A 21,013-nucleotide genomic window follows, 5' to 3' on the forward strand; every position below is an offset into this window, starting at 1 on the left:
TGTGTGTGTGTGTGTGTGTGTGTGTGTGTGTGTGTAAAGAGAGAGAGAGGAGGGATGAACAGTTTGGGAAATAAGACCATAAAGCAGTGGGTCTGAGAGGATTGCCTTTCTGCTGTCAACATAAGAAACTTCCAAACCTGTAAGAATTTTTATGAGCTTATTTGAGCCAAACTGTCAACAATTGCTGGGAAGCCAGGTCTCAATGGATTGAGAAAATGCTCTGTAATATGGCGGTTTTACCACTTATTTTATACATCAGAGTCAAAGGGGAAGACGTAAAGAGGTGACATGAAATTGATTGGTGGTGATAGATTAGGGAGGAAGGAGAAAGCAAATGGGGGGGGGGGAGAGACAATCTCTGGGCTTGGATAAAAAGTAAAAATGTCTGTACTGAAACTTCTCTTACATAGGCAGGCAAAGATAGTTCATGGCTAATTAACATGATAACAACAGTGAGGGGTTTTGTCGATTCCTGCTCTGGGGGAGGCCAGCCCTGAGAGGGTCGGAAAAGAGTACTCTTACATTTCAAAGGCATGCTATCAGGTACAGACGGTAACTGTAGATGCTAAAGGCAACAGACTGGCTCCATTAAGGTAAGCGTGGACCTATGTTAGAGAAAAATACCTCCCTAGGACATGACTACCCACCATGAACTGCTTTTATTTAGAAAGTTTTAATTTCAGACCATCCTGTGTGGTTACTTTAGGTCTCTGAGTTTGCAAGACCATCCTGCAGGGTTCCCCTGAGCTTGATAGGTTTAGTCTGTGGCCCTTTCTTTCCTTTTTCATCCACACTGCCAACATTAAAGTAATCTCCAACTCTTTAAATGGTCAAAAATTGGCAAAACCAGTGAGCCAGCCTATCACAGAATTGGAGGTGACAGCAGCCTGCCCCAGACCACACTGTCTTGGTTGGCATTTTAGTCACATTGCACCAAATCATAACCTGCCCTAGTGTATGGCCAGTAGTCGCCACCGTCGTGGCCATTCACCTGCAGGTTCTCATTAGATTTGGGCAGAAGGTAAAGAAACAGCCAAAAAAGTGGTGAGCCATTCCGTTATTAAAGTCTCGCACTGGCCGACGAGCAACACACAGGGATCCCAAAGCCCTGACACATTCTATGGTTCCACAGCCAGGAGAATCTTCTCCAGTTTCTCCTAGAATCAAAGGCCCCACCAGTCTCAGCAGAGCTCGCAAAAGCCCCTCAGCTCTGGTTCCCCATCCGCACACCTTCTCTCTCTGCACAGGGCTTCTTCTTCAGCACTCTGCATTCCCTCTGCTCTCCCTGCAAAACATGGCTTCTCTCTTTCTCCTTCTATCTTCTCTTTTTGAAAACTTTCTGAGGCGAATACCTCTGCTCCAGCAAACATTAGCAAAACAATGGCCCCTCCCATTGAGGAAAGTAATCCCCAATCCGCAATCTGCAATTTGCAATCAACTGCCCTGCTCTGAGGGCGAGCACACATGTGGCTGCCCAGCACTACTTTCTAACAATAAAAGCGAGCAAACTCAAAAAATACAAATTTTACAAACTCATTTGCCCAACACCCAGGGTCCTTACATGTGTCTTGTAATCAGGCTATTATTTGGGACTATCATAATTTGGATTGTTTGCACTCCCATAAAGGAGGCTGATTCTTCCCTCAGCTCCCTACAGAATGACAAAGTCACACAAAAGGCTATAAATACTTTTCCTTTTGCAAAGCAACCACCTTCTCATCTATTTATTAAGACACCAATGAAATTCAGATATCCAGTAACTTAATTTATATCCTCCCAAAAGAAGATTCAGTCCACGAGCAATGCGTAACTAGCCTTCTTTCACCATTGCTGTGCTTGCTAAAACAGATGTTACTTTAGTCAGTGCCCAACACAGTGGGATTAATGTTTTGTTTGTTTTTTAAAAAAATTAAAAAGCAATTGCATAAGTGACAACTAAAATATTTCTGAGTTTCTTTTACACACAACCCAGCATCAAGAAAACTGTTTCATTTGTAGGCCAAGGAAGTATAAAAGGTGCAGCTAAGACTATTTTATTTTCCCTGGATGGCTGAGAGTTATGGTCTTAGCAAAGGTATCTATAAAGCTTGCAATTGTATATAAAAGGTACAGAGTCAGCCAAAATAAATATCTAACAAATGCTGCGTGATGGAGGCCAGGAGGCCAGCCTGGGAGCCTCAGGTGACCCTGAGGTCTTAAAATGAGTGAGTGTACTGAACCTGAATAGATAAAAATGTTTGCTGATGATCAGACATTTTTATTTCATATTTCCTCACTCTAAATAAAATAGTGTTTATTCCTACCTCTGTGCTTTTGATCACATTTCACTTTTCTTCTGGAATGCCCTGTCATCTTTATCCACCTACCGAAATTTCACCGCGGCTGCAAGGCCGGCCAAGTGCTGCCTGGACCTGTCCCAGGAAGCCTCACTGACCTTGGCAGGTCTCCTGAACTCCCTGCACTCTGAGCTCAAGCTCTGTGGTTTGTAGTACCATTTAGAGTTTAACTACACAGAACCTGTGCTGCTTCTAAATGAGCCCAGTGAGTCAGCCTTGATTTTCTAACTAAACTGTGATAACATCTTCCAGGGTTGGAGGATGACTTTTTCATCTTTCTGTGTCTTCTACTGCTAAGCACATGTTAAGAACACAGTAGAAAATATTTGTTGGTTTCCAGATACCCTATTATGCAGTTTAGAGATATTGTTTTAAGGAACCGATCATCATGATAATCACTAGTAGCATCTATCTCTCTCTGTTGAGGTACTACCCAAATCATAGGCATGGCTTCCACCTTCTTGAGTCCATAATCTGAAGCAACAGTTGACAGTCCGCAGTAGGTAAGCTTACTCACTGATGGTAGGTAATAATGATGCTGACTAATACATGAAAGATGATCAATAAAACCAGTTGAGCATATATATACATTAAATAAACAGCTACATTAAAGGCAGGCAGACAAATCCCCATATCTAATGGAACAAAAAAAGAAAAGAGGTCACATAATCTTACTTATATGTGGAATCTAATGAACAAAGTGAACTGAGGAACGGTATAAAGGCAGAGGTGGGGTCACAGGGAGCAGAGGGACGGGGGTTGAGGGGATGGGATCAGAGAAGGTGAAGGGATTAGTGAAATTATATATACATAACACAGAGATACAGCTAACAGAACAGCAAATCCCAGAGGGCAGGGAAGAGAGAGTTAGGGGGAGGACGGCAAAGGGGGTATAAATAGGGACACGAGGGTGGGGGGTGAGGGTGTTATATTTAGTGGGACACTTGCATCCATGTAAACACAATAAATTAAAATCAATAAAAATTTAAAAAGAAACAAGAAATTAGCCGTTCTCTTCTAGTGTCATAGTATTTGAAATTACTTTTCTTTGTAATCAACAGCCCACTCACAGAGACTAAGGCATTCTGAGCACTAATGAGCTACATCTTGTCTGCATTATTCTCTAAAAACTATTTTGATTAACAAATTCTATGTATTTTATGGAGAGAATAGTAAGTACTTGAATGAATTCAAGATTTACTGATTACCACTCTCACCATTATGACTGACATGAAATGACTAATAGGTCAGGGTGACAATGGGCCAAGGCGATGCTGGGAACTCTGATATAGAGGACCTCCTAGTTTGCATTTTTAGGAGTGTGGCCTCAATCTCCCCCTTAATCACATACTAATGATGGCTTATCTAAGTCCTTCTGGTATTAACAATATAGAGCGTAAAGTCATAAGATTTATAGCAAACTAGATTTTATATCCAAATGATTGCTACTCCCTTCAAAATATTTATCTTGGAAGGTCCTATCCTTTCTCCAGCAGCACTGTCACTGTTCCAACTGTCTTCTGAACTCCTGCTCTGAAATCGCTGTAACCTTGAAGGCACAGTATTTGAATATCTTCACTGGCAATAAGAGAACATCCTCATCGTTTTATTTTGAAACAAACCCAAAAGTTGTAGGTATGATGAATAATGCACAGTGGGTTATCAATCCTTGGTGGAAAACAAAGCATGACTAAGAAGGTGCAAGATTTTCTCTGTGTGGCCTATAAAGTGGTTTCAAACACAGTTCCAAGGGAGGTGTTTCAGAATGGTTTGAGCAATGGCTACATCGCTGGGGAGTCTTCAGTATCCAAAGCGGATAGTTTGGACTTAGACTCATTTGGCTGTGGGAGTTCTGCCATGTGCACTACATGGACAGCCTCATTACTTTCGCCATGCTTTTTTTTTAACTATTGGGATGACATTGATTCACAAAACTATACAAGTTTCAAGTGTACAACTCAACAAACTACCATCTGCCCAACACATCCCGTGCCCTCCGCCCCTAACAATGTCCCTCTTTGTCCCCATTTTGCCCCACCTCTGCCCACCTCTACCAAGCCCCACCCCCTCCCCCTCTGGCAGTCATCACCCTGTTGACTGTGTCTATGTGCTATGTATTTATATATGTGAGGGTTTTTTTGGCTAATACCTTCACTTTTCATCCAGCTCCCCACCCTGTACCCCTGTCTCCGAGAGTTGGCAGACTGTTCCATTTCCACAAGAGCATAGGTCATTGTCACCTAATAATTTTTTTATACAGCCTACTTTATGAGTTAAGGAGTTTAATTTCCATCAAATTTATTCCCATTTCTCAGCCAGATCACCTCGCAGATAGCAAGAAAGAATCATAAAAAAAAAGAATAAATCATGTTTAATTATGTTTCACTCTTATTAATGTTTGATCAACTTTTGTGAAGGATATTAGATTTACCATTGGAAAACTCCTTGGTCTTTTCTTCCCTTGACACTGGGATGGCAATCTGAAGACCTGTGGTTTCCCAAATATGCAATCTGGGATCACCCATCAACACCATAGCTTCGGTGAGAGTTAGCATGGTGTTCACAAGAATCAAATTCATTTACCTAGGCCAAGCTTTGGCTCATCACCAGGAACATGACCTGGGCAGGAGAGCGAAGGGAGAATGGAAAGGGAAGTCACATTTATTGAAGGATGGCCATGTGCCAGAGTCTCTACACATACCTTAACTCATGTAAGTATCAATTTAATCCTGAAAGTAGAAATGTCTCAATTTCGTATGTGTAGACAAAAGGAAGGTTAAGAGTGGTTTGGTAATTTATCTAAAGTCTACATATTAATAAGTGGAAAAATTGATATTTAGATCATCTTTTCCTGACTCCAAAGTCCAAGTTCTTTGTAGTAAAGGTGGCAAGCTGTTTAAAGTGATGGGCCATGGAGGGGGCAGCATTGGCTCCAGGGCCAGTTCTGCCACCTGCTAGCTGTAGAAAGTGTTAGCCTGCTACATTCTCATTTCCTTCAACTTAATACATAAATTGAGTGACTACTACGTTCTTCTTGTTGGAAAGGTTTTACTGTTTCTCAAAGTTACAGAGATGAGTAGTGTCTCCTACGGGTTTGTAGTTCAATGAGATAGACAAGCACATAACAATTTCTATAATATACAGTGGAGGCTAAGATAGAGACATAGTATAAAATGGGAGCACAAACTCAGAGTTCTGTAGTGTATTTACGTGTCTCTGTTCCTCACCCAACTACAAAGTCTATGATTGCAGAGACCATGTCCATATTTAATGTCAGTGCTTATAGAGGACCTAGCCCATAGTAAGCTTTCAATACACATGTAAGGTTTGAATGAATCAGGTGGTGCCTGACCTAAGACTTGAAAGATGAGACGGTTAACCAAGCAATGAAGGGAAGAAAATGTTTCAGGGAAAGAACGTGAGAACAGTGAGGTGTGTACATGGAACTATATGGGTTTAGTTTTGTCAAAGCACAGAGTGTAAGGAAGGAGGTGGTGGGAGAGGACATTGGAGGAAAAAGAGAGAGGCTGATTGTGAAAGATCTTGTGTGGCTTTAGGACTCTTGTACCTTGGGGTCCATAAATGGATTCAGGGGATTTGATGAACCCCCCCCCCAAATAATCATTATCAAAGTGTGTGAGTTCGTGTGTAAATGTAAATGTGTACTCTGAGGAAGGAGTGTATCACTGTCATCAAATTCTCAGATGTGAAGAACTCCTACAAACAATGAAGTTAAAGAGTTCCTGGGTGGGCAGAGCTAGCAGAATAACATTGTAGACAGCTGAGCCCAGATTTACGGAGGATGGAAGTCAGGTTAGCAAGAATGGTGGTGAAGAAACCAGGGAAGCAATAACTGAAACTATTCAGGAAAGAAATCTAGTATTCTAAACCTAAACAATGGTGTTGGAGATAGAGTAGACAGGGGCAGATTCAAGGTGTACTCAGGAATTCAAAGGAGCAGATGTACTGACAAAGGGTATAACGTCAGGGAGGAGAGAGGAAGTGAAAGAAAACTCAGATTAACTCCAGGTTTCCAATTTGGGTTGATAAGTAGGACTATTGAATGAAGGAAAAAGAAACAGCAGGTTTTAAAGGGAAAACAATGAGCTCAGTATGAACTGAGTGTGAAGTATAGGACTTATGGGACAGTTGAATGACCCTGATTCTGACCCTGAAGCATAAGGAGAGATCTAAGCAAGAGAGAAAAATTTAAGTCATCAATATCTAGATGAGAGTTTAAACTAGGAAAGGAAATGAGAGCCTAGGGGAAGTTTTAGAAAGAAAAGACCAGATGGACCAAGAGTGCACCCGTGACCTGTACAACACCGTAAATGTACTAAATGCCACTGAACTGTACACTTAAAAACTGGTTAGAATGGCAAATTTTGTGTGTGTGTGTGTGTGTGTGTGTGTATTTTTTTTAAACCATAATTTTTAAAGGGTGGGGAGGGGGTAGGGAGTAGATAAACACTGCAGGCCAAATAAAAAGTACCTACTTCTCAAAAAAGAAAAATGAAAGTGGATCTATGGGGCATACCAACATTTAAAGGACTGCATACAAGGAGAAGCCCGTGGGGAAGGTGGACGAGGAATAATCTGAGATAGGAGAAAGGGCTCGGGAGAGCACCATCGCAGATGCAGGGGAATACAACTCCAATAAAATACAGGGTGGAGAAGTTAGAATCACTAAGGCTGCTTCCAGAAATAACAGTCAGAATAGATGAGCTCTGGGAGAGAGAGAATTTTGGTCTCTGGACTTGCTCTTCCAGAACTTCTCAACAGCAATAAAATGACTTAAATTTCATCTTTCAAAATAACACTTGCCCATGCTCTGCCAGTTTTGTCTGGACAGGAAACAGAGCTCAGACCAGCTGCTGAGGATGGTTCTAAATTCCACTTGAGAGCACTGGAATGTGACGCCTCCCCGTGCCAGCCCCGCCCTGGGCCCTGGGAGGGGGAGAAGCGCCCAGAGCAGAGGCGGGCGCAGCAGAGCCTCCAGGCCCCCTCCTCCTGGGGCTGACACTCCTGGCTGCTCAGAGATAGGTCTCCTGTCTGAGCAGGATGAGTCAACACGTTCCTAGCCCCTTTATCTCTACATGCTTCCCTCTCACCTGATGGCTTCTTTGGTCTTTAGACCAAGCAGGTTGCTATGAAATCACAAGGTCATAGATGGGAGCTGCCTCTGACTCAAGACTCTTTTTCTTGAGGACTTTTTCCAACACTGCTTCACTACCAGAGAGAGTGATGGGCGGAGAGGGAGGAAGAGGGACCCCGGGGCCTCTGGCCGGAGCAGACCTGCCTTGTGTCATCTGGGCTGCCCAGCACCATCCTCATTTACTAACTGAATCCAGGAAAACAGCATTGCCAACTTGAAGAAAATTTTCTGTTGTAATTTTTGGCCGAGTTTGGCTATTATTCCTTCAATGTGGCAGAATAAACCTAATTTATTCTTTTGTGTTAAATGTTTAAAAGATAGTGTAATCATGTGAAATACCTTGAGTATCTTCAGTAATTCGGTGCTAATGTTCAGAATCTGCCAAACTGAGCGTAGAACTACGACAAGCCCGCTACCTACCCGTGAAGTCTCTCATAACACCAAGTATTTCGGGTATACTCTTGTCAAAAAGTAATTGCTACAATTACCAGGACCCATCCTGGGGTAAGTTAAAGTAAGAGATATTGGAGCCACAGTAGTGCGGGGCAGTAAAGCATGTGATAAGCAGAAATGAGACCCAAAAAAATGGTAGGTGAAGGCCTTTATTATTGTGGGCTGGAGACTATGGCTGAGTGTGGCAGCAAGTGGGCTGGAAACAGATGCCTCGAATTAAATAGACTCAGCAGCCTCCTTGCAGAAACAAGGCCTGTCTGGGGAAAACTTACAACCAGGGGCATAGTTACCAGGTATCTGATAAAGCTCCAGCTTCAGGAATCTTCATTCGACAGGGTTCCTTCTAAATTTTTCTAAGGCCCCAGGAGGAGCCCTTATTTCACATTTGTATTTTCAAGTTCTTTGTCTTAAAAGAGCCCCCCTAAAGTTATATAAGCATCAGGCACCAAAAAACATCTGCCTGCATAGAACTGAAGACGACAGCCCCTGCTCCCTATGGACAGCAGATCCCAGCAGGCATGATTGACTCCAGCCTTATCAACTGAATCAGTAAAGGGGAAGAGGAAGTCCTGGGTGTACATGTAGGATGCCCTCAACATGGAAGGACACACAGGAGTTGGGGAAGATCGTCCCCTTCTTAACTGAGACTGTCATCTGGACAGAACTGCAGACACTTCCTTGGTTCCGTAATGGGCCCCTGCCTGGGTATCAGGCTGAATCTCACTCCAGACTTTGAGATGGAGGATTTCACAAATTTTCTTTAAGTTGAGCTTCCCCGCAGCCTCCCACTAATTCCTCTCCATTTTCTACTGCTCCCTTCACCATGGCAACCCAAAACCAAAAGCAGCAGCCGTGCCTGACGCTCTATCACCCAGAGGCCTGACTCTCCCCTGGCCCGCTGCAGGCAGGCCCGGACAAGATCCCTCCCCCCTGAGCCATGCATCAGAAATCTAAAATTACTTAGAAACCTACCAAGGAAGATATGCTTTCATTATTCGAGTTTCCAAATAGCTACCCTTGAATACAATGCCTCCTTGTTTTAAAAAGTATGCCCTCACTGGGTGAGCCGGGAGCAGAGAGCTGTCCTTTCCAGCCAGATAGCCTTGGTGGAAGGTCACCCTAACAACCAGCACCCCGGAGGGAGCAGCGATAGGGGAGTCCTGCCCTCGTGTTGAACATTCCGTGTCTGCACACCCAACAGCAGGCCTCTGCGAAAGCACGTTATACCGCAGCATTTGATAGGAGAAAAAAGGCATAAGACTCTTTATTGAAGAAAAGGGGAGATGCCCCCCCACCCCGAACTAGAAGATGTACCACCTTGGGCTGCTTGCTTTGCCACACATGTCCTCTCAGCTGTAGTCACACACCCCAGAACCCCCACCTCTTGTCAAAAAAGTTTTTTTAATTAAAGGGTTGTATTGATCATTTTTTTAATTTACTTTTTGAAATAAAATAAGAATTTAACTTGTGATGGTATTTAGGCTGTTGGGGAAATAACAATGATAAGGATCAATCTTTGGCTTTTTATCTGCAATATTTTTCCCCTCAGAAATCTTTTTCAAGGCTTTCTGGTGAGTTGCATACAGGGACTCTCCAGCCTTGCGGGTGTCAGACTGAGACTTTGCTGGACAAGTCAGTTTCTGTTCTCGCTTTGTGTCCCCAAACCAGGTCTGTGCAGATTCCCTCTTCAAGCTCCTCCTCCAGGGCCTGGAATGGGGGTCTGTTTCCAGGCCTGCGGGCAGGCTCAGACTGAACTTGTGAGTGAGTTCTTGGAAGCCACCTCACTCCCTGAGACAAGGCCTGGGCAGGCACAGTTCCATAAGAGGGACCACAGACTTCAGTGTCTTCACTCAGCCCTGTGGTGGTGACTGCGTGGGCCTGGGAGTCTCTCCAGTCCTGACCAGCCCTTGCCAGGGGATGTCACAGGCCGAGCCACACACAGGTCCTGAGTTAGGCTGAGAGCAGCAGTGAACCCATGATCCTCCTGAGCTCTGATTCAAGAAGAAACTTTCAGGACCAGGTTTCAGTTAGCCCAGGGTGTGCCAACACACAGTGAGCTGGGACACGGAGGGACAAGTCAGAGGCCAGAGCCCAGGGGACCAAACAGTTTGCACCAGAGCAGGAAGGAGGATGGAGCCCAGAGCAGAGCCACGTTCTCTGGCACCAGGCTGTGCTCTGTAGGTTCTAGAAAACTCCACAAAGGCTTTCCCACCACTGGCAGAGCCTACTTCTTTGCACCCAAGAAGGGCTCTTCATCTTGGGACTTGGTGAAGATGCAAAGGAACTGGTTTAGAATAACTGAGCTATTTTCACGAGTAAAGCAAATGCCGTTTACTAAGCCATGCCAGTGTGTATGTGTTTCTACACTACATGCTGATATATATTCAATAGGCAACAGAGAGCCATCCTTACACAAGTTGTCAGTCTTTCTTCACATGGTTATTGATTGAAACTCCAAGCCAAGCTTATGGTTACAGAAAAAACGGTTTGCTATGGTCCCCATTTCTTTCCAACTTCACTGTGAAGTTGACTTTCTCCCATGTGACACATGATCCACACTGGGCCATCTGGGTGAACTTCCTCCCACTGGAGAGGAGGCAGTGATTACAAACAGTTTCAGTCTCTCGTGCACCTGCTTAAAGTGTAGTCTTTAAAGTACAGATTATTTCTTAAATGAATTTTTATAACTCTGACATACTAGTGTGATGGTTAAATGAGAGGGCAACGAGGTTCCAAAGTCAAACTATAAGGATTCAAGTCCCAGTTTTGCAACATTGAAATTGTGGGCATATAAAAATATGTTTGTGACCCTGGCCGGTTGGTTCAGTGGTAGAGTATCGGCCCAGTGTATGGATGTCCTGGGCTCGATTCCCAGTCAGGGCACACAGGAGAAGCAACCATCTGCTTCTCCAATCCTCCCCCTCTCCCTTTTCTCACTCTATCTCTCTCTTCCTCTCCCATAGCCTTGGCTCAGTTGGAGCAAGTTGGCCCTGGGCGTTGAGGATGGTTCTATGGCCTCACCTCAGGTACTAAAATAGCTCGGTTGCCAAGCAACAAAGCAATGGCTGCAGATGGGCAGAGCATCTCCAGTAGGGAGTTTGCCAGGTGGATCCCAGTCTGGACACATGTGGAGTTTGTATCTCTGCCTCCCTGCTTCTCACTTAAGAAAAATTAATAATATAGCCCTGGCCGGCTGACTCAGTGGTAGAGCATCAGCCCGGTTTGTGGAAGTCCTGGTTTTGATTCCTGGCTAGGGCACACAAGAGAAGTGCCCATCTGCTTCTTTATCCCTCCCCCTCTTCTTTCTATCTCTCTCTTCTCCTCCTGTAGCCAAGGCTCCATTGGAGGCAAGTTGGCCTGGGCACTGAGGATGGCTCCATGACCTCTGCCTTAGGTGCTAGAGTCACTCTGGCTGCAACAGAAAATTGGCCCAGATGGGCAGAGCATCGCCCCTTTGTGGGCATGCCAGGTGGATCCCAGTCGGGTGCATATGAGAGTGTCTCTCTGCCTCCCCGCTTCTCACTTCAGAAAAATATAAAATAATAATAATAATAATATATATGTGTGTGTGTGTGTGTGTGTGTGTTTGTAAACTGTTTGTGGTAAGTTACGTACCTTCACTGAGTCTCCATTTTCCTTAACTGCAAAAAGGGGACAACAGTCCCTACAAGGCTCATTTAATTAAATGAAATAATGCATGAACAGAATTTTGCATAATCCCAGGAATGTGGATAGTACACAATAACAGTTAGTTGGTATTAGTAAAATCAGTAGTGAACACATCCATGAAAATGCAAGAGTTTTGGAAGGAGCCACTCTGTAAAATGTCATTCTAAAAGATGTGGGCAGAATTACAGCAGCTCTTCACCTGAGCCTTTGACCCCCAATCTTTCCCCCCTCAGGTCCATACTCGAGTGTCAACAGCTGCTTCCCAAGAAACAAATCCTATTACAGTGCCCCAAGTTAAATCCATCAAGGATCCCCCTGGGCTCAGGACAGAAGCCATGCTGCTCAGCTTGGCTTGCATGGCCTCTCACAGTGGGAACCCCACCTTCCTTTCAGCCCCATGCCCTGCATTCTGTGTTTGCCTTTCTGTTCAGGAATGCCAACCTCTCCTTGGCCTTGCAGGAGAGCTCCAGTGTCACCACTTCTGTGAAGTGCTAGTTCCCAGGCACTTGGTTCTTAGCACTTGCAAAGAGCAATAGTCTGCTGGTTAAACCTGTGGGCTGTGGAACCAAACCGCCCAGGCTGAAATTCTGGTTTCTCCTTGTGACCTTAGGCAAGATTTTTCACCTGTCCTTGCCTTTTCATCTGTAGGACTGAAAAAAATAATGGTATTGAATTCATAAGGTTGTTGATGAGAATTGAATGAGCTAAAATATAGAAAGCATGTTAGTACAAGAAAAGAACATCCCTAACACACAGTAACTATACCAATAACCGTTATTATTATCATTGTCATTATTATTATTCCACCAGAATGGAAGCTCTTTAAGCATAGAGACTATTTTGTTTACTGCCTGGCACCTGAAAGGTGCTGGGATACAGCAGTTGGATAACTCACAACCCCTCGCCTGTGATTAATTGTTTATATATCTCCCCAGTAGAGCGTGAACACCTTGGTTCTGTCTAATCAATCTTAAACCCCAGAGATCTATTCAGTGGCACAGAACAGATCCTCAATAAACATTTGCTGAAGGAACACAGGAATGAATCTCTTAGGTTGTGTGTACATGTTATCTCCTAGTAAAACTAATTAGCTTTAGGTCTAAATTTATCAAAAATTTGTGTCCTTTGTTTGATAATGCTCTTTTGCACTATCCTTGTCTCCCTCACTCTTAATCATTACACTAGAGTATAATAGTGGCTGGAAGGTCTTGAATACCAGGCAGTGCATTTGAGAGCTTTATCGGGGGAGAGGAGACCATCTCTAGAGCAGCAGCAGTTCTTCCAGAAGTGCCTGCCCTGGGCACTTCCACTCCCCCAGTGCCCCTCGCTGCATCTACCCCTTCCTGAGTCCCACATGTCCTCCAATATGCCAAAGAAAACTGTGGTTCGTAAGGAACAGACCGAGCCTGGCCGGAGAACTGCCAAAGGCATTTTTGTCCGAATCCAGGATGTCTTCCCCCACCCTGTGTAGAAGCCTCTGCTCTCCCCTTGTGGGCCAGGTCCTTCACCCCACACTTCACAGAAAACCTTCTTCTCCTTCCAGAAGGAAATTTAAATATTTCTCCATGATACTTCAGCTTTTCTATTTCTGTACCTAAAGTGAAATATAAAACCAGGAGATTTTACATAAATCAGGGGAGATTGTATCATATATAATGTGAATAAATGTAGTCTGTAGTCTTCACTTCATTATAATTCAATACTAAAAGAGCACTGTTTTATAAGCCTCTCAGTAACCCAACCGCTTATTATTCCAAGAGCAAACAGATTCATGACCTGAAATAGCCACCATGTTTTCTGGCATGGGGAAATAGAGGGAAGGTGAGCTCAAAGTTTGGACATGGTAGCTTTCTCTTCCCAATAGTCCAGCCACGTCTGCTTCCATCTCACAGCTCGTTTTATCCTCACGTCAGTGTAGTGAGGCAACTGAGGTTCAGCATCTCCATTGCATGGGCACGGAATGTAGAGACTGAGAGGTCAACAGAGTTGTCCTTAACTAACAAGAAGTTTGGAAAACATGCGTGATTTCTTTGTGTCATGCCTGAGAGCAACGCTCTCTTCTGTAGCTCATGCATAAGTGTTGCGGGTAAAAGCATCCTCTCCACCATGACCGTGTCCATCTGCTGGCCCCTGTGCACTCTCCCCCGCACTGCCCAGCCCTGCACCTGCACTTGTGAGGCTGCAGCTCTCTGGGGGGCCAGTCTGGCATTCCGAACCTTGGCTTGGTGGGAGCTGGAGTATGTAGTTCCCTGGCTTTTTGGATAAAGACATTCCAGGCAGGAAGAGCTGCCTTTAAACAGCTTCCAGTTGGCCCTGCTGAGCACACAGAGTGGGAGTGAGTTGTGTTCCTGCTCTGTCATTCACCTGCTGTGTTACCCTGCACAGGCCACCCAACTCTCCTCCTCTGTAAATGGGGGCCCAGGGGCAGCTTTGAGAATCTGATTGTGCTTTGACTTGTCTTCCCTGAAGACACATACACAAAAAGTCTTGGGTGTCATCTCAGAAGGGTCACAACGTTTTATCCATTTGAGCCCAGGAGGATGCCCCATTGGTCCACTGACCCTGTTAAGAACCTCTGGGCTAGGTGAGTTTTGACATTAAAAGGAGGAGTCCCAATGAAGATTTTTAAAGTACAACTTAAGTAGTTTATTTCCTCATTATGATATGTTAAAAAATATTAATATATATATATATATATATATATATATATATGGATTTTTAGCCTGACCAGTGGTGGTGCAATGGGTAAGCATTGACCTGGGACTCTGAGGGACCTCATTCGAAATGCCAAGGTCACCAGCTAGAGCACGGGATTGTCAACATGATCCCAAGTCTCTGGCTTGAGTCCAAAGTTTCTGGATTGAAGCCCAAGGTCACTGGCTTGAGCAAGGGGTCACTGGCTCGAGATAGATAGGTAGGTAGGTAGGTAGGTAGGTAGGTAGATAGATAGATAGATAGATAGATAGATAGATAGATAGATAGATTTAAAAAAAAGAAGAAAAATACCAGAAACACACAACCAGCAAAACTACTATTAATATTTTAGTAAATATCTCTGTCTTTCTTTCTCTCTCATTCTTGACATACACATACATAAATCCATTAATTATATCAGGAGTGTTGTCTCATGTCATTTAAATATTATTTGAAAGCATAATGTCTACATGGTAATTGAATTTGAATACATGGTAATTCTACAATGTATTATTTTGCAATTCCCTAATTGTTAGGTTTTCCTTTTATTATTATTATCTGTATAGAGATACCTGATTATTTTCTTGGGCTAAAAGTGAAATTGCCAGCGTTACTGAAAAGGAATACCTTTAACAATTAATACCCATGATGGTAAGCCCCTTGACACCAACTGTCCTGAAAGTCATACCCATTTCCACTCCCAGTAGCCAGGAAAGGGGTGAGGTTGGAGGACACTTGAATCTGACCCCAGACTACCAACACCAAGTAGGATCTCTGTTTGCTAAAAGTCAACAACTGTCTCAGGCCCCAGCAATCATGCCTATCTTCAGGGCTGGCCTAGGCATGTTTTGAAGTGGCTGTCATTGGCCTGGGCTGCCTGCTTCGCCCCTGGCTCTCACATTCCATGTGATCTGTCTGCAGCAGGGACTCAGCCGCCACACCCTCACCTCCCAGGCTCAGCAGCAGCTGCTTCACCCACCACTCCCTGCAGTCGCCCACCTTCCATTGCTTCCTATCAGCAGCTCTGGACTCGCCTCAGGAATGGTTCTGTGCCTTTATGTACAGTGGTTCTGGAGAGCAAGCTGACTCCCGAGCAGAGCTCTCCCGAATCCAGCACAGGTGGTGGCAGACCCAGGTTCTGGGCGGCTGTCACTGGGCAGAGGGTGATGGTCCAGACGCAGTGGTAGGCCACTTCAGTGCCCAGGTGTGTGGGCAGCCACTTGCTCTGTCTCTTGCAGGGTTGGTCTTTCAGAACATTGCTCAAAGGAAGAGCAATGCCTCACTGAGAAAATGAATCTATTTCTCATTAGAACTGGCTTCATAAAGTGGGTTGCCCAGAATGATGGGCAGAAGTTCAACAATTTGCTTGACAAGTTATGCTCTTTTCTGGGTCTTCAATCTACATATAGGTGGTGGGAGGGGGGAGACAATGGGCGTTGCCTTGCCCCGCCCTGAGTTGGCATGCCTGGTGCACACATGGCCTGCCCGTGGCTGACCACCCTTTCCCTTGGCCTTGCAGTCCGATGGCTCCATCCTGGCGATTGCCCTGCTGATCCTGTTCCTGCTCCTGGCTCTGGCTCTCCTCTGGTGGTTCTGGCCCCTCTGCTGCACTGTGGTAAGTGCCCAGAGCTCCTACTCCTGACTCAGGCCTCAGGCCACTCAATGCAAAGGGCGACACAAAGTTATCAGAACTATGAGTAGAATAGGGTGACAAAAGTCTGTGTAAAGATTGAGGACAACCTTGTATTGTTTATACAATTTATACAAAACTGGCGTAAACTAACATTGCTCAGCTACCTATCCTGTAGGTAGGCCAGCTGATGTGGCTGATCTGGTTTTGGTGCTTAGGAAGGATCCACAGAAGATGGTAAGTGGCGAGTGCTGTTTGACATGTAATAAACATATATGCATGTGTATGTGCATACAGCCCCCCCACACACACACACACACTGTTGAGTTGCCTTAGCTGATACTCTCCCAAGGCCACCTGGTTTTAGCAACTGCTCAGCCCACCAGAAAGAATGCCTCAGGGCTCTTTATTTTTTACAATAAAGAGTGATACCTGCCTTTATTACTTTTAGCTAACTAACATTTACAAGACACACTCACTGAATGCCCGGCACTGGTCTAAGCACTTGGCTACAAGATTAAGGAGAACCTGCCTTCTCCTCATTCTCCTCATCTGGAACCAATGCATAGCTCTGACCAATGTCTCCATGAATAGCCTAGGGCCTGGAATAAGCCACCATCACCTGCCATGCCCAAATGGCACATGCCTGTTTATCAATTTCTATTCCCTGGCCCCTAGACTAGGAAGAACCCCAAATAATATAGCAAATGAAGAAGAAGAAAAAACATTTGGCTGTCATGTGTCTAGTTCTAGTGAGTGCCCTTTATGCAATGTCATATCATACGCAATAAAGCCCAGGTGAGCTTGACTGTGCCATCTTCCATTTCCTGTGTCTTAGTTCTTCCGAGGAGGGTTCTGAGGGGGGAAATTAACAGTGAGTGTCTCCAGCCAGGAGCTTGTCCCATGTTATCTCTGACACTCCGGCACTCAGCACCCTGTGCAGGGGGTCTCACATCTGTATGTGGAACTGAGCTGAACAAGGACGTAAACTCAGTGCTGGACGTGTAAAGGAGCGGGAAGGGGCTTCGAGTGACATTTTAAAGAGGTGGTAAATGAAGGAGATGAAAAACTCAGCCAGAAGGCGCAGTCACGTGGCAGGAACTTCTGGAAAGAAAGAGGCTCTTGCATCAACAGAAGCCTCTGGGCACTGAGGGAAAGAGATGACTTCTAGCAGACAGGATGTGTGTGTGCTGGGAACGGTCCAGGATAGGCGCAAGTCTCCGGTCAATTATTGCAATCCAGACTGGACTCATTTCACCAAGATTTTAAACTGATCCTTACCATAGCAGCCCCAAGAGTTAAATGTTGTTTTAAATACTTGAAGCTGCACTGCCATTTTACTTTGAGAAGGAAAAAAAGGCACATTTTCAAGTCTGGAATTTTGGAGGGGAAAACTTTGTAGTGATCTGTCAAAGAAGGGGGTGGCCAAGGTTGGTGATGCTGGCAGCAAGCAGTGAAACCGGGGCTTCTATTGTAATAGGCATCAGTCTTGTTCACCTAGTCTCTCTGATTATTAAAATCAGTCACCTCTGGGCAAGGACAAGTAGAAACAATAAAACAGCCAAGCAAGGCCTCCCCACTTAACCAGCTATATGATCTTGGGCAATTTACTTAACCTCTCTGTGCCCTAGTTTCCTCATCTGTATAGTAAAGACAACAAGAGTACCAACCTCATAGGTAGATGGCAAAGAGTTATATACCAGTACATATATATAGAAACACTTTGCACATAGCAAGTGCTGTGTATTATCACTATTAATATTTTAAAGTATTTAATAGGAATATATTACTGTATTGTGTAGCATTCAATTTATATTGGTAAGAAATCTATTTTTTCCAGCTTAATTGAGATATAATTGACTCACACTACCTTGTGCAGGTTAGGATGTAGCACATAACATGATATTTGTATATATTGCATAATGATCACCACAATAAGTTTAGTTAACATTCATTACCTCAGAGTTACAAATTTTTTCCTTGTGATGAAAACTTTTAAGATCTACTCTCAGCAACTGTCCAATAAACAGTAGGTATTATTAACTAAGTCATCATGTTGTACATCACATCCCCAGAACTTGTTTATAACTGGAAATTTGTATCTTTGGATGACCTTCACCCCTCCCCCCACCTTCTATCCCCCTGCCTCTGGCAACCACAAATCCGATCTGTGTTCCTGTTACTTCATTTTTATTACTTTTAGATTCCATATATATGAGATCATACAGTATTTGTATTTGTTTTTCTCTGTCTTACTTATTTCACTTGAAATAATGCCCTCAGGTTCCATTCATATCGTCACACGTGGCAGAATTTCTTTCTTTTTTTCTTATAGCTAAGTAGTATCACATTGTTTATATATATTATGTATATGCAACACATATAATAGTATTACATTGTTTATCTATATTATATTATATATAAATCACATTTCCTTTATCCATTCCTCTGGCCAACACTTAGGTTGTTTTCATGTCTTGGCTAATAATGAAATGAACATGGGGTACAGAAGATAGTGATTGTACTTCCTTTGGATAAATACCCAGAAGTGGAATTGCTGGGTCATGTGGTGGTTCTATTTTTAATTTTATGAGGAACGTCCATACCGCTTTCCACAGCGGCTGCACGGGTCTGCATCCCCGCCAGCAGTGCACAGGGTTCCCTTTGCTCCGCCGCCTCGCCAGCTTCTGTTATCTCTTGTCCTCATGATGAGGTGATATCTCATGGTGGTTTTTATTTGCAGGGAAATGTCTCTTGTTGTCATATTCAAAATATTTTTCAACGAATTTATCTGGTTAAGTCCATGTTGCTTTGAAAGGTAGCCAGAATGTCTTAATGTGGCCTGATTTTGTAAGTCCTAAAGGATTTCTTTACAAGGAAGGCCCTGGAGATTAATTTTCTCTTTATGATGTCTATAAAAACTGTCCTCACCCTTATTTCTGAAAGCTGGTTAGATTTCTGATGCTTGGTGTACCCCAAACCAAATTTATCTCTCACTTCCTTGATGAGTGATGGTGCTCTACAGGGGACAGGATAAAATCATGTGCTTTTTTAAAGGGAATGTGTGGGATAGATGCCAGATATCAACACACACACACACACACACACTCCCCAAGGATCCTGGTTCAGAAATACAAGAAGTATCTCTCTCCCAAGTGACAGCATCCCTCACCACAGTTTTGGAACAAAGCAGGGGGTTCCTTGTAAAATGGTGGTCCTGAAACCTTCCTCTGTCACTCTTCCCACCATGTCCCAAGTGTAGAAAAGGCCCCATGACCTAGTACCAAAGCTGCTTCTCAGTGCTGGAAACTAGCCAGAAAGCAAAAAGGGCCTGTGAAATGTAGAGTACATGAAGTTTGTCTCTGCTGTGTCTCTGCCTTCCCTTTCTGCAAAGTTCTTTCCAGGAGTGATATTCAAAATATTTAACTATCCCAGTTCCAAGGCCCCCCATCCCAATTCCAACTAAATCAAACATTAGCCATTTAGTTGCTTTGTGGAGAAGGAGTGGAGGGTTGTCCATGAAGTCCTAGAGGGTGGCCAGGACAGAAGGCCAGGTATTCATATCTCTATTTACTAATCATAAAGACCATTTTAAAATGTAAAGACCAGCATGACCGGACCAGATGTAGTGGTTACTGTGAGGCCTGCCCTCTGCCTCAGCATCCATTGGTTTCCTTCTGGCCCTGTCTGAAAGAAGAAATATGATGGGTCAGAGTGACTGCTGCTACCCACCACCTTTCCTATGGGACCCTACTCCTGTCTGGGCTCCTATCTTCCAGCCAGATGGAACCTAGGCTAAACTATTGCCTGCCTAGTGGAGTGTAATCTATCATTAATGACCAATAGAGAAAGAGAGAGAGAGAGAGAGAGAATTGCCAGATCCTGGTTCCAAACCTTTTAGTGAGTCCTACCTCGGCCCTTGGTGTCTTTAGGTAAACCTTTGGCTTCTAAGGTTCCTGCATTTATTAGCCTGCCAACCCAGCAAGGCTGGTAGTTTGTATCAATATAACAGAGGCCATCACATCAGCAGGTAGCAAGACACTGACAGGTTCTGATTGGCAGTGGGCCCTGGCTCCTCCAATGAAAACTGGGAGATGGAAGAAAGGCCCACGTGGTCTCTTCACCTGCGGAGTACGCTCATGAACACCTTCAGTTTCCAAACCCCTAGCTCTCCTGCCCTGCCCACCCTGACACCTAGACCCAGCAAGTACGTGTAGTCTACTGTCCTGCTCCCAAGAGGCTGATCCAGGAGAAGAGAGCTGCCCAGGCATGCTGATGGGGCCACTGCAGCACTTCAGCAGCCTCTGGCATGCTCAGCAAGTTTTCCCTCATCCTTCTGGAGCCTCCGATCTCATCCCCCCAGGGTCTCTCTCAGATGCTCGCCACTCTCCTGGAGACCCCTAATCTAGCTCCGGCCCTTTACTCTCAACACGCAGCCTGCTCTTCTGTCTCAGTGAGGAGGCAGAAGCTGTCCTGTTAGAGACCCTTCTGCTTCAAGTACCACATACGCTGTGTCCTCCTCGAACATTTCTCCTCCAAAAGCATTACCCCTTCACCCTCTCTTTCCACTGTGTTCTTCACTTTGTCCCCTCTCACTTTGTCTCTACCTATGGTCTTTCCTTCCCACTGTCTTCCTTCCCTCCACCTACAAAAGTGTGCCAGTCTCCTTCAACCTTTCAAAAAGGCCTGTACCTTATTTCTCCTTCAAGCTACTCTCTTCTCTCTCCTTCCTTTCATCCGCAAACTTCTTTGCAGACATGCCACAGTTCCTCCGATTCACTTCAACCTGCTGCCCCCTTACTGCCAATGCCACGGTTTCTGCCGTCTGGCTCTTGCCTGGGCAGTGGTCCCACTCACTTCTCGTTCTGTGTCAGTTCTTCCAGCTGTAGGCACTGCTGACCTCTCTCTCTGCTTCCCACTCCCTCCTCTCCAGGCTTCTGTGGACTCTTGTCCTGCATCCTTGTCCAGGTTTTTTCCTGTCTCCTTCATGGCCCTTCTTTCTTGTCCACCTCCTGTTCTCCAGATTGTCTTCAGCCTTCTCTAGCTGTGGTCTCCGGCTATCTCACCAACTCCCAC

At 44.6% G+C, this 21,013-nt stretch overlaps 1 protein-coding gene across 1 annotated transcript in view; it reads left to right on the forward strand.

The window, feature by feature from the left end:
* Nucleotides 1-21,013, forward strand: part of ANTXR1 (ANTXR cell adhesion molecule 1) — a 243,937-nt gene that overhangs the window by 120,620 nt on the left and 102,304 nt on the right. The window contains exon 13 of the mRNA XM_066267299.1: nt 15,827-15,922. Coding sequence (XP_066123396.1) covers nt 15,827-15,922 — 96 coding nt within the window. The remainder of the gene's footprint in view (nt 1-15,826; nt 15,923-21,013) is intronic.

Source organism: Saccopteryx bilineata, chromosome 3 (genome assembly GCF_036850765.1).
Source record: "Saccopteryx bilineata isolate mSacBil1 chromosome 3, mSacBil1_pri_phased_curated, whole genome shotgun sequence".
NCBI classification, from domain to species: domain Eukaryota; kingdom Metazoa; phylum Chordata; class Mammalia; order Chiroptera; family Emballonuridae; genus Saccopteryx; species Saccopteryx bilineata.